At 53.9% G+C, this 13226-nt stretch overlaps 2 protein-coding genes across 19 annotated transcripts in view; one reads left to right on the plus strand and one right to left on the minus strand.

The window, feature by feature from the left end:
• Positions 1-65: 65 nt before the first annotated feature.
• Xrcc3 (X-ray repair cross complementing 3) lies at positions 66-11254 on the plus strand. 2 transcript variants are annotated; one of them, XM_035445339.1, is made up of 9 exons: positions 66-169; positions 1990-2137; positions 3397-3534; positions 4415-4627; positions 6379-6533; positions 9282-9494; positions 9577-9623; positions 9704-9983; positions 10526-11254. In XM_035445339.1, exons 2-8 carry the CDS (start codon positions 2083-2085, stop codon positions 9930-9932), a joined length of 1050 nt encoding a protein of 349 aa, XP_035301230.1. In that variant the 5' UTR covers positions 66-169; positions 1990-2082; the 3' UTR covers positions 9933-9983; positions 10526-11254. The 2 variants fall into 2 exon arrangements, with proteins under 2 accessions (XP_035301230.1, XP_035301229.1); XM_035445338.1 differs by lacking the exon at positions 66-169 and adding an exon at positions 636-862 and having other exon boundaries at positions 9282-9983.
• Positions 7669-13226, minus strand: part of Klc1 (kinesin light chain 1) — a 46975-nt gene continuing 41417 nt past the window's right edge. For 13 of the 17 annotated variants that reach the window (XM_027416709.2, XM_027416711.2, XM_027416706.2 and 10 more), the window contains 2 exons: positions 8295-8361; positions 7669-8057 (listed from right to left, as the gene is read on the minus strand). In XM_027416709.2, the coding sequence (XP_027272510.1) occupies positions 8055-8057; positions 8295-8361 (70 nt within the window). In that variant the 3' untranslated portion in view covers positions 7669-8054. Of the gene's footprint in view, positions 8058-8294; positions 8362-12746; positions 13217-13226 lie in introns of those variants that run through there. The other 4 variants (XM_035445335.1, XM_035445334.1, XM_035445330.1 and 1 more) reach the window with 1 other exon arrangement.

The raw sequence follows: 13226 nt of genomic DNA on the forward strand, positions 1-13226 counted from the left end.
CTGGGTGGGGCCGACTCAGACTCCAGACGCTCATTGGAAGAGAAGCTTCAGATGGGCGGGGCTTCCGGAGCGGGCGGAGCGCGCGGGAGATCTCGCCAGGCGGCCGAGTCGGGACGGAGCCGATCGCGAGGGGCCGGTCGTGGGGCCACGCAAGAGGCCCGAGGACACGGTGGGTTTCGAGCAGCCCAGGCCGCGCCCAGAGAACGATCTTCCGCGGCCGGGCGTCCCTTCAGGCCGTAACAGGGCTCGGGGGAGTCGAACCCGCCCTCCCCGCCGGTGCCTCCAGTAACAGCATTAGGGAGCGCGCCTGTCCCAGGCCAGCCACGGCGTGACAGTCGCTGCAGACTTGACCTGTGACTTTCTTGGTGGCGTCCTTCTTTTATTTGTTTTAACGGTTTATTTATTTATCATGAAACAGTGTTCTGCATGTATTCCTGCAGGCCAGATCTCATTGCAGATGGTCGTGAGCCACCAGGTGGGTGCTGGGAGTCGAACTCAGGACCTCTGGAAGACCAGCCAGTGTTCTTAACCACTGAGCCATCTCTCCAGCCCCATATCCTTTTTTTTTTTTTCTATCGAGACAGGGTTTCTCTGTGTAGCCCTGGCTGTCCTGGAACTTTATATAGACCAGGCTGGTCTTGAACTCACAGAGATCTTCCTGCCTCTGCCTCCCCAGTGTTGGGATTAAAAGTGTGCGCTTCCGCAGCCACCACTACCGCCACCTCCCGGCGTTCTTAAGGACGGGATGTCACTGTGCTTGTAGCCTAGGCTGGCCTTGGACTCTCAGCTGCTCTACCTCAGCCTTCCTAGTGCTCCTGCAGGAGTGAAACACCACGCGCATCTAACCCTCTGGTTTCTTTGGGTAATTGACTTTGCTCCCAAAACAGCAACTTGTTCACTCTCTGTCACACGTGTTGTACACGCATATACACACTTAGATGCCTGTTTGGATGTTACTGATGTGTGCATGGGTGGCAGCCAGAAGCTGATGTCCGATGTGTTACTCAATCACTCGCCTTATATACTGAGGCAGGGTTTCTCTTGAAGCCCAGGTTCACAGATCGGCTGGTCAGCCTGCTCTGAGGATGCCCTATGGCTGCCTTCTGAGTGCTGGGATTACTGACAGGCCACCATGCCTGCCCAGTACCAAATCTCCACATCCTCAACATCCTCACACTTGCACAGCAAGACACACACACACACACACACACACACACACACACACACAGTGCTTCTTGGTATTACCATTTGAACCCATGCGTGAGATTGCAATGTATTGTTGGGCACATACTTTGTAACACTGGACTGGTCCTGCCTCTCTTGTTCTCTGAAGAGGTGTGGTCCCGGTCCCCCACCCCCACCCTTCACAATCCCAAACTCACAAAATGTTAGAGAATGCTGAGTGAGACGCATGCATGTAGACCTGGACCCATACATGCCCCAAGAAGTTAATTGGAGGTTGAGCACACGCGCGAGCTTTCTTCTCCCAAGTGAGCCTCAGGCACTACCACCTTCAGGATGTCAGGGACAAATTTGGTCTGTGCCAACCTCTAGAGTGAGTCTAGGCTTCTGAACTGCCCAATCCTTAGGATGATGGAGCAAACAGAAGCCTCATCCTGGGCTTTCATGGATGGTGTTCCCAGGACAGCGACACCTGAGCTCCACCCTCAGTGTAATACCTAACTACACTGATAACCATGGAGCTGAGCGCTGTCCCATTAGGCTCGAAGTGTCACTTTCTTTCTTTCTTTCTTTCTTTCTTTCTTTCTTTCTTTCTTTCTTTCTTCCCTTCTTTCCTTCTTTCTTTTCTTTCCGAGACAGGGTTTCTCTGTGGCTTTGGAGGCTGTCCTGGAACTTGCTCTTGTAGACCAGGCTGGTCTCGAACTCACAGAGATCTGCCTGCCTCTGCCTCCCGAGTGCTTGGATTAAAGGTGTGTGCTATCACCGCCCGGCTCTAAGTGTCACTTCCTAACATGCCCACTCCCACAGGTAATCCAAGTTGATAGCAAGCACCTTGAAATTTGTTGTCGTCACTGTGTCTCACTGGAAGTTTTTCATGCCCGTGGTGAGCCCATTGAGGAAATGGACTTGGATCAACTGGACCTAAATCCCAGAATTACTGCTGCAATTAAGAAGGGTATGTTTCTGAAGAGGACAGCTATTCTCGTGGGTAAAACAAGCTGTGGGAAGCTGCTGGCCATCTGTGCACTGCCACCACCCGGCCCGCTCTCTCCTTTTCAAAGACCATCTCAGGTCTTTAGTTATGCTGTGGGCCACTCTGTCTCTTAATGGGCACCATTCTCACCAGAGTTCCTGAAGGGCTGTGGCTGCTGTGGCCAGGCCGCAGCCCTCATCTTTATGGCAGGTCTTCCTGTCACTGTGTGAACCGGGTTAATACACCTGCAGTTATTTTTTCTTTTCTTTCTTTCTTTCTTTCTTTCTTTCTTTCTTTCTTCCTTCCTTCCTTCCTTCCTTCCTTTCTCTCTCTCTCTCTCTCTCTCTCTCTCTCTCTCTCTCTCTCTCTCTTTCTTTCTTTCTTTCTTTCTTTCTAATTGTATCTGGGTGTCACTGTATGGCTCTGTCTGGCCTGGAACACTGTGTCTGGCCTTGAATTCACAGACATCCTCCTGCCTGTCTCCCAATGCTGGGATTAATATTTTCTTCTTTCAACTGGTTTGAAAACAGAAAGTAAATCCAAGCCCAGAATTAATTTCTTTATCCTCCTCCCCAAGCAGCCGGGCCTTGGGTTGTTTAGCTGTGAGATGCCTTCCACTTCCTGCCCCACCCTGGCCTGTCTGCTTCCAGGCTCTGCTTGCCCTCCATCCCCCTTGTCTACCCTGGCCTGGCCTGGCGTGGCGGCTCTGAGTGGTTTTCACGTGGTCCTTTCTCCATTTATCAGTGTCAAGTCAACTCCAGGGCTTTGTGCTTGGTAACAAGCACTCTCCACATCACACCCCCAACTCTACATTCACGCTTTTTGTTTTGTTTTTAAAATACAGGGTCTTGCTGTGTAGCTCAAACTAGCCTTGAACTCCTTGACTCCAGCGATCTTCCTGTCTCAGCTCCCATGTAGCTGGGACTATGGACAAAGAGCGGGATGGGGTGACAGTCACATCCTCATAGCACCCAGGATTTGCCCTCACCTCTGGTTCCTGTTGCTGCTGACATGAAAGTCAGGGCCAAGTCACAAGGGTGCAGCAGCAGGCTCCCTTCAGTAGGCCCCTCCCTCCCTCTCCACCCACTGGTTACACTACCCAAGATTTCCTGGGTGAATCCAGTCACCATCACTGGTGTCCCCAGATCTGGAGGCCCAGCTTTCTCCTCGCCTCCCACCCTTGCTGAGTGCCCTGACTTACCGTGCTCTGCCTTTGCTGTGGTTTGTCTGTGTGGCTTCAGGGAGACTGAGGTCAGTGAAGGAGGTTCTGTGCTACTCGGGACCAGACCTGCAGAGGCTCACCAGCCTGTCCACCCACGATGTGCAGCACCTACTGAGAGTGGCCGCTCTGCACCTCCAGGGCAGCCGGGTCCTCACAGGTGAGCAGGAGAGCGTCAGCTGGCTGGGGTGAGGGGTGACACAGGCCTGAATGGGCTCCAGACTCTGTCTTGGGAATGACCTCGCAGCAGCTGCCCTAGCCCATCAGTGTCCCCTAAGACAGGTGGTCCAAATGACTTATCCAGAGCACACAGAGCAGCGTCCTCTACAGAGCCTTCCTGGAGTACTTGCACCCAGAGGAGGCCCTCACAGGAAAGGACCAAGTTGGGGCCCCAATGGTGTGAGAGGGCCTGCCACTTCAGGACATGTCATCCATGTGACAGCTTTGCCTCACTGATGTCTGGCCAACCTGAAGCTCATACTGCTCAGAACTGTCCCCATTCAGTGTCACAGGCTGCTGCTCATTTTCTCTTCATGCTGAAGCTGTGCAAGACTACACAGACCCAGAACAGTTAGCTGAGGGCACCCTGCCACACCATGGAGCTTAGACTGGCTTCCTTGCTTCCTTGCTTCCCCCCTGCCTCCCTTTCTTCATTCCTTCGGTCTCTCTATGTCATTCTGGCTGTCCTGGAACTCTCTTTGTAGCTCAGGCTAGGTTCAGATTCATGAAGATACATACCACTACACCTGGTCTGGGTTTGGATTTCTCTAGCAGCTTGTGCCCACTAGGGACAGGCTATATCTTAGAATATGTGTGGCACCCTGGGAAGTGTGACAGGGACAGACTCTTACGTACACATTGTACTCAGCCACACGGCCAGGCCGCCTGCCCTCCGACCGGCCCGTGTGCTTCGCCAGTCCTCCAGCCACACCACATCTGAGACCAGCACTTCCTTAAAGGCCTCATGCTCACAGGCCCTAGCAGGCGGGCTGTGGGCAGGGCACAGGCCAGGCAGGAAGCTGACCCCATGCTCCCCGCAGCACTGCAGCTGTTCCAGCAGAGGGAGAGCTTCCCCGAGCAGCATCAACGCCTGAGCCTGGGCTGCCCAGTCTTGGATCAGTTCCTGGGTGGCGGCCTGCCCCTGGAGGGCATCACTGACCTGGCTGGTCGAAGCTCTGCAGGGAAGACCCAGCTGGGGCTACAGCTCTGCTTGACTGTGCAGTTCCCACGACAATATGGAGGCCTGGAGGCTGGTGAGTGGGGAGTAGGGAAGGCAGGGGCTGAGGCAAGTGGCACTCAGGCACCTGTCCTGCTCAGGGGGACTGCTTTCCTCTGAGGGAACCAGTGCTGTCTCTTGGGTGATTTCCTATGGTTGACTCTCTTCTTCCTGAAGAGCAAGTGGAAGGTGAGGCTATACTTAGGCTGTGGGAAGAAGCAGGGGCACCAGCTGACCCTGCAGTCACCACACAGCTTAAACTGAAGCATCTCACCCCTGCGCTCAGGCCCGCAGAGCCAGAGGACATGTGGATGGCTCTGACACAGGGAGGCTCTCCAAACTACCTGCCTGGTCCCTTGTGGGCTGATGGTCACAGCTGCCTGCAAAACAGGCCAAGATCTCTGCCATTTGTGCTTTAGGTCCTATGCCCAGGATAGGGAGCAGGGCTAGGGATACCACAGCCCCACTTCACATTGCTTTCTGTCCCAAAAGCAATAACTGAAGGAAGGCTCCAGTGTCCCTGGTCCTCATCACAGCTTGTCTTGTACAATAGCTACTCCTGGAGGCAGTGGCAGTGGCATTTCCACTGAGTCTGTAGCAATTAGACATTAGCCTCTGATGTGCCTTCTTCCCAGACAAACCCGTTAGACCCAGAGCCATTTCAAAAGTACCTCTTGCCTTTAAAACTGTCACCCAGCTGTGGCACTCCACACCTGTAGCCCCAGCCCTCAGGAAGATCAATGCAAGTTGGAGGCCAGCCTGGCTCCACAGTGAGTCTGGCCTGGAGAGTGAGACCCTGCCTTAACAGAACAATTTCCATATTTCTATTTGTAGCCAGAATATTGTCAGCTGTGCATCTTCCTTTTGTGGGTGATCTTTACTTTCTTTGGTTTGGTTTTTTCAGACCTGGTTTCTCTGTGTAACAGCTCTGGCTGTCGTGGAACTCACTGTGTAGAGCAGGCTGGCCTCAAACTCAAAGATCTACCTGCCTCTGCTTCCCTCAAGTGCTGGGATTAATGACTTACGTCACCACCACTACCTGGCTGATCTTTGCTTTCTTAACTGGGTCCTTTGGAACATGAACAGTGTTATGAAAAACATTTTTTTTTTATTATCTGTGGTTTGATGCCTTTGGCGAGTTCTAGAACTAAGCATGTATGTTGCAAGAATCCCCGCACCGTCTATGGGAAAGACATTTCTCAGCTGAGGGACAGGTATCTTTGTTAAGAACCTGCTGCCCACAAACACAGGGTTTCCTGCTAGTAGCCCAGCTCTTTTCAGCTGCAGGATCTGGGTGGCCCTAGGCCCAATAGTGTACTACACAAGGACTGTTTGTGTTCTGGGTGACAGGTGTCTGTGCCTGGTCATCCACTCTCGTACTTACCATGGCATCAACAAGCAGACAGACAGGCAGGAGCATGAGTTGTCCTGCACCTAAGGAATATGTCCCAAAGTCCCTTAACCCTAGTGATCTCTGCTTTGCCCAACCCAGCAGGGAACTACAGAGCAGGAATAAGCTAGCAGGGTATCCAGGAACAAGGTGTGTGTGTGTGTGTGTGTGTGTGTGTGTGTGTGTGTGTACACTCAGGTATCAGGGTAGAGAGCTAGCCTGTATTCTAAGGGACCAGCAACATAGCCGTGAGTGGGATAAGAACCAAGTTGAGCCTGCTGCCCTTTGGGGTGAAAACTTTCAAGGGACAGAAATAGACACAGGCAGAGGCCACATGTGGTTTTGCAGCCACAGGCCCATTTCCAGTCCTTATGCACACCGGTGCTCTGGCTTCCCAGGGGCTGTCTACATCTGCACAGAGGATGCCTTCCCCAGCAAGCGGCTGTGGCAGCTCATTAAACAGCAACAGCAGCTGCGGACGGATGTTCCTGGGGAGGTGATCCAGAAGATCAGATTCAGCAACCACATCTTCATCGAGCATGCGGCCGACGTGGTGAGTGTCTGTTTCTGCTCACACATGGCCCAGTGTCTCGGCCTGTGGTGCAGAGACCAGGCTCAACTCAATATACCGCCAGGGTAGAGTCAGGAAGATATGTCCAGCGTTAAGAGTCTGGAGGATCAGGCTCCCATAGGGCTGAGTCATGGTGGAAGGGTTCTATCTAACCCAGCAGCTCTCAGCCTGTGGGCCACATATCAGATATTTACATTATGATTCATAACTGTAGCAAAATTACTGTTATGCAGTAGCAACAAAATAATTTTATGGCTGGGGGTCAGCACAACATGAGGAACTGTATTTAAGGATTGCAGCGTGAGGAAAGTTGAGAACCACTGCCAAGCTAAACACACTTAGCAGAGAGCCTGCCGCCCCGTCGTGCTGGGTTGATAAGTATGGTGAAGTCTGCTCCACAGTCCTACATGTAGGCAGCACTGTTACTCCTTAGCTGGAATTCAGACCTAACTGGCCCCTGAGCACTATCTGTCCATCTACCTAGGAAGAAGGTGGGGAGAAGTCCTTCCTGGGTGTGTAGCAAAGGCATCCTGTAGGTTGGGGGTCCAGGGCCCTCTCCCTGCTGCTGCTCACTGTTGAGGCTGCCTCAGTCTGGGGCTTACCTGCTGCCAGAGGAGAAACTGACCAGCTAGGCTTAGCAACAGGAAGCAGGGCCATGCCTAGCGTGGTTGCTCAATTACAGAAGCTCCTGTCTGCAGGGATGGGTGACAACCGAGGTTCATTGAGGAGTTTGGAGAAGGGACTAACTCTGTATCCCGAATACAGACGTGCAGAATGAGTACCCTCGGCATGCCCATCTAGGACATCACTGTGGCTCAGGGGAGTGTTCCGAGAGGACAGCAAGCTGGCTCACTGACCCCAGAGCTGCCCTTTTACCAAATGGCATGCACACAGATCACTCACACGATAGTAAAAAGTTTACATTTTAAAAAAATAGTTGCTGGATAGTGGTGGTGCACACCTTTAATCCCAGTGCACAGGAGGCAGAGGCAGGTAGGATCTCTGAGTTTGAGGCCAGCCTGGTCTCCAGAGCAAGTTCCAGGACAGCCAGGACTACTCAGAGAAACCTTGTCTTGGGGAAAAGCAGGGGAGGGAGATAGTTATGAACAGACATTCATTCTGGTAAACGATAAGGCATATAAACTTTTAATTTTAAAAAATGTACAATAAAAATACATTATCACACACAACACAGAGAACTAAACACATGAGGAGTGCCACAGGACGGCCAGGCAGAAGCAGCAGGAGCCAGATGTATCCTGTCCCGGGGCCTCCCAGGAAGGGACAGGGGCAGGTCACCGACCTTACTGAGTGAGAGCTGCTCTCCAAAACCCTCCTAGTGGTGTGGTTATTAGTGTGTGCTCCGCAGCACGAGGGCAGGGGGACTAAGTTAGCACTGGGCTCCCAGCCGCAGGCCCTCCCAGCCCCACCATGGCCTTCACAGGGCCAGCTCTGGAGCCATACTCAGCAGCATCATGGTGTTTAGAGCAGGCCAGGCTCAGGTCACTGCAAAAGAAAGCTGCAGGTCAGGCCACCACTGGGAGCTGCTCCATCCCCCCCCTGCCCTGGGGTCTGCCCAGCAATGGGCATGGTGTCAGCCTCCCTGGGGCTCAACAGGACCTGGACACAGAACCTCCCCTCTTCTGTGTGAGTCGAGCAATGAGGACCACACCTGTCCTCCCACACCTTCTAGCCATTCCCGAGGTACCCAGGCCCTGGCTGAAGGAAAGTGCAGTCACTCACGTTAGTGCTAGCGTCTTCTAGGCTGCTGCTGTCGTTTTCCACACAAAGAGGCTCTGCTGGGGACGCCCTAGAGAGAAGTACAAAGTTTCACTCTGGGCTGGATGAGGGAATCTGAGAGTTCCTCACAGTTGCTGTGAGTCAGTGTTGGCTACCTGCTTGGGCAGCCAGAACTGCTTATGACCCTGAACTAGGAACAGTATGGAGGTCCTGGCTGCTGTGGCCATCAGCAAGGCTGTCCTCTGACAACAGCCATCTACCCTCTCCATACAAGCCTATCCTGCCTGACCTGGGCCACTCAGCTAGTCGTAAGTCACCCAAGCCTAGTGCCAACAGGGCACAGTGGTTCCCTGCCTTGGGGAGATACAATTGTGCCCTTAGCCTAGGTTCCTGGAGTGGGCAGCAGGGGAGCTGACCCCAGTGTCCTCCCTGCTCTTCCCCACTGGAATATTCTCCAGGGTGTAGCTTTATGTGGCTGGTGCAGGGTTCCAATCCCTTTAGGAGCGGATGGTACCTCAGGAGTGCAGAACACACTACCAGACCACTAATCCACCCTACCACCAGCAGGTCTGACCTGCCCATCAGCACAAAGACTAGGAGGACACCTAGCCCTTCCCCCAGCACCCTACTCGAGTGGGGCCAAGCAGGGCTGCTCTCCAGACCAGTCTAGTGAGGTGATCGTGTCAGCCGTGGAGCCGTGGCTGGGTTGGGTGACCTCAGTATCTGCAGTGGAACCACTGGGAGGGACAGTCACTCTGATGATCACACCCCTCCACAGGACGCAGGGTGAGGGTCTGGGAGACAGTGGACGATACGCTTATGAGAAGAGACTAAGAGTGAAGGTGCAGGAATGAGTCATGTGTCCTGCCCCACCCCCACCCTGTGGGCGGGAGGCAGCCAGTGTCAAAAAGCTGCATGTCAGGGAGTCAAGAGCAGATGGAGGCCACTGCCAGGTGTGCCAGTGTCGGCCACCATGTATGTCCCTTACAGGACGCCTTGCTGGAGTGTGTGAGCAAGAGGGTTCCCATTCTGCTGTCAAGGGGGATGGCCCGCCTGGTAGTGGTTGACTCTGTTGCTGCCCCGTTCCGTTGTGAGTATGATGCTCAGGCCTTGGCCACCAGGGCCAAGCACCTGCAGTCTCTGGGAGCCGCGCTCCGCAGACTGAGCAGTACCTTCCGGAGCCCTGTGCTGTGCATCAACCAGGTAGGTGAGGCAGGGGAAACGGAACTGACTGGGAAGCAGCTGAGGTGGCTGCTGCCATTGACCCTCACTTGGGTTTTCCCAGGTGATGGAAACGGTGGAGGAGCAAGAGTCTATGCCCAGGCCACTGGGGTGAGTATGGGCACCTCAACATACTGGATACTGGAGTGGGGTTGGGATCTACAAACAGCAGTACCCACTTTGTGTCTCAGGGCCTGGGATGAGCACCTCTCTCCAGCCCTTGGCATCACCTGGGCCAACCAGATCCTGATGAGACTGATGGTTGACCGGGCACATGAGGACGATGCCTCCATGGGCTTACCCAGAAGCCCGGCACGGACCATACGGGTGCTCTCTGCCCCGCACCTGCCCCTCTCCTCCTGCTGCTACACGGTCAGTGCGGAAGGCATCAGAGGGATACCGGGAACCGAGTCCTGCTAACAGTAGCTCTGGTGGATTAGCCTGACCAGGTCCCAAGAACTCCTGACTCTGGTGAGTCCTTCCTGCTGTGGAAACCCTGTGGCATTTGGCCCCACACTGCCCTTTAGAGCAGGAGTTCTCAACTGTGGGTCAAGACCCCTTTGGGGGTCGAGTAAGTCACACGAGTCACCAAAGACCATTGGAAAACAGATTATTTTTACCTTACAATTGATAACAGTAGCAAAATTGCAGTTATGAAGCAGCAATGAAATAACTTTGTAGTCGGGGTCCCCACAGCATGAGGAACTGTATTTAAGGTCACATTAGGAAGGTTGAGAACCACTGACTTTGCTCAGGGCTCTGGCAGCCTGGGGGTGTCTGCTTGGGAACCCCAGAATGATAAGGCTCCACTCTTGCCTCCTCTGCTTTCTGCCTGGGGATGAGTCCGCAGTGGGCCTGGCAGGGTGCTCTCAACACACACAGCACAGCACACACACAGGCCACATGGGGCACACAGTAAGGACCTCCCTACTGTGAGAGAAGACAAGCAGGCCCTGACTCCAGAACAGTCTCAAGGAAAGGGGGTGGGACTGGCCTAACCCTGGTTGTCTCAGGTGCCTCAGGCGGAGCAGCTCCAAGCAACTTAAAAGGGACACAGGGAGGAAACAGGTTTGTGTGTCCTTGCTGAGGCCTGGCTACGTGTCCAGCAACTCTGGCTTGGCAGAGCATCCAGACTGGAGAGCACTACAGAGCACACAACAGCAACACACGTGCTCAGTGGAAGGCAGGCCTGGTAACATCTGCTCCACTTCTGGATTTGAGGCTCTACAGTCACCAAAGCCCCTGAAGACAGCGCTGTGGCTTTGAATCCATCCTGTGCTTCCAGATCCCTCCTGGCAGCACAGGCTTCCCCCAGCAAATGGGCCCACACAGAGGCACGGGCCTCAGCAAAGAATCCTGTGGCTCCAGTGGTGTGTGACTCTGCAAACCAGGACGTACAGTGTCATGGTCACGGTCCTCACTCAAACAGGTGTAACTTACGGTATATACCACCACGTCCCCAGGATGGCCCTACCCTGTACAGAGCTCATCAGACCATCGAAGCCACTTGTGGCCCCCAACCCTTTTTTGGCAGTTCTGGAGACGAGGGTCTCCTACCCCCAAGGCAAAGGCTCTCCACTGAGCTCTAGCCCAAACCCACCCAATACCCTGGAAGGTTTCAAACACCGGCATAAAGAATGGGGCACAGCTCCTTGGGGTGGGGGTAGTTAAGACAAAATGGCTTCTCTGCAAAACTGGAGGGCTTTATATCAGAAAATAAAACTTTATTTTGTAACAAAGTATTGACAATTCTAAGTTGTTTTCTAAGTAGATTGTATTGGAAATTAGAAAACACGGTTCCAAAACAGGCACACTTAGAAGACATGCCCAAAGGGTCCGAGGGCCGGTATTCAGCAGCCAGGTCAAGGGGCCCGCAGGTTCACCTGATAGATCAGAGTGTCTCCCGGGATCTGGAGCCATGCTTTCTCCAGCGCTGGGGACAGTATCTCTGCACTTGCTGCAGCCAGCTAGCTGCGCAAACCACTCCTGCCACCATGAGCTGGTGGACTGTGCCACCTGCCCCCCGGCATTCTGTGCCATGCGACTGCTCAAGTCCGCACCACAGGTCCAGTCAGCTCAAGAATGAGTGCAGGTGAATGCAGGAGACTCAAAAGAGGCTCCCGGGCCCGTGTAAACCGTCAGCGCACATCGCTAGCGATCATTTCATATACACCCTACACTGACTTCCTCAGGCGGAAGAGCTCAAAGGGTAAAGGCACCTGCAACACAAACTGGCAACCGGAAGGAGGAGCGAACAGGATGTGGTTATCCTGATGCCCGCATGCAGAGCCATGCTTGCACACACACTGACTTTCTTCCAGAAAATTCCCATCTGAACCCTTCCAACACTCCATGCCCAGGACCACACACCAATCTGGAAACATCTACCTGCATAGCTGCTGTGCCCGCCACCCATCAGCTTCCCTGCAATAATCACCGCGGGTTGTTGACCCCACCATAAAGCACGTGGTGAAAAGGGACACTGACCCCTGCTTGTCTCCTGAGAACATGAAGTGAAACAATCTTGACATTGTTGACTGCATACAAGTTCCCAGGGTGCGCCTCTGCAGGACTGTGTCTAACTAGTCAGGCCAGCCAGCTTGCTCCAGGACTCCCTACCTTCTGCAGGCTTGGATTCCAGAAGGCCCCATACCCACCAGGTTTTTACCTGTGTTCTGAGGGACTCTCACTCCTCACACTTGAGTGGTGGTGAGAGCTTTGCCTGCTTAGCCATCTCCCCAGCCCCAACCCTCGTGCCTTTCCCAGGACAGGGTCTCACTGCTGGAGCCCTGGCCTGAGTGTTGGGATTAAAGTGCATGGGCTAAGAAACCTATGCCCGGTTGTGATCAGTTAGTTCAACACCACTGTACTCAGACCAGCCTGGAAACCCATGTTTTCTAAGAACCATGCAGTCCAGTGTTAGGCTGAGTGAGACAGTGCCTGCGTCCTGCATCCTGCGCCCTGATGGAGAGTCACAGTCCACAGCCCCCGGCCCTGTGTCCTCTCAGCCTCAGGGTAGCCTCACACACTGACCTGAAACACTATCGCCAAAACACACCTGTGTGCTCAGCATCCAGGGATGCAAGCAGAGGGGCCTCCAGACCATGGGCACAGGGCCACCCCCAAAGCTGACCTGGCCGCAGCAGAGGGTCTAGAGCTCTGAGAAGCAGCTCCCCTGTGCACTGCTTCTCCATCTCCCTCCACACGCCAGACTCCCAGACAGACCACAGCGAGTCCTGGTCAGAAAGGGAAGTATTTTAAGCATCTGATTCTTGACAGTTCTTTCACAGTATTCAAATTTTAAATAGATCTAGGTGTCATGACGGGGTGGGTGGCAGAAGTCACACACGGCAGCTGATCTACACTGTGTGCCTAGGCCACCAGCTGCGGCCTAGCTTGCCTCCCTGGCCACCGTGCTGCTGGCTCTGGTCAGCAGCCCCAGGCATGGGTGCAGATCAAACAACAGAATTCTGGGGCATGGCTGCCAGGCAGTTTTTATGCAACAGCCTCCAGATGTTGGTGGATGTCCCCATCGAGAAAGAAAGCCCACTCCTGGGCAGACTGGAGGAGCCGCCAAGGTTTCAAGGGTGTCAGTGTTCCAGGCCTCTGAGGGATCCTATCTAGTTCAGCCCCAGCTCTCAGTGGGCTAGGCCAGTGTGGCCAGCACTCAGTGCTCTCAAGTCTGCCAGACAATTATTTCATTCCTGTGTGAAA

The sequence above is a fragment of the Cricetulus griseus genome, chromosome 5 (genome assembly GCF_003668045.3).
Source record: "Cricetulus griseus strain 17A/GY chromosome 5, alternate assembly CriGri-PICRH-1.0, whole genome shotgun sequence".
Taxonomy (NCBI): domain Eukaryota; kingdom Metazoa; phylum Chordata; class Mammalia; order Rodentia; family Cricetidae; genus Cricetulus; species Cricetulus griseus.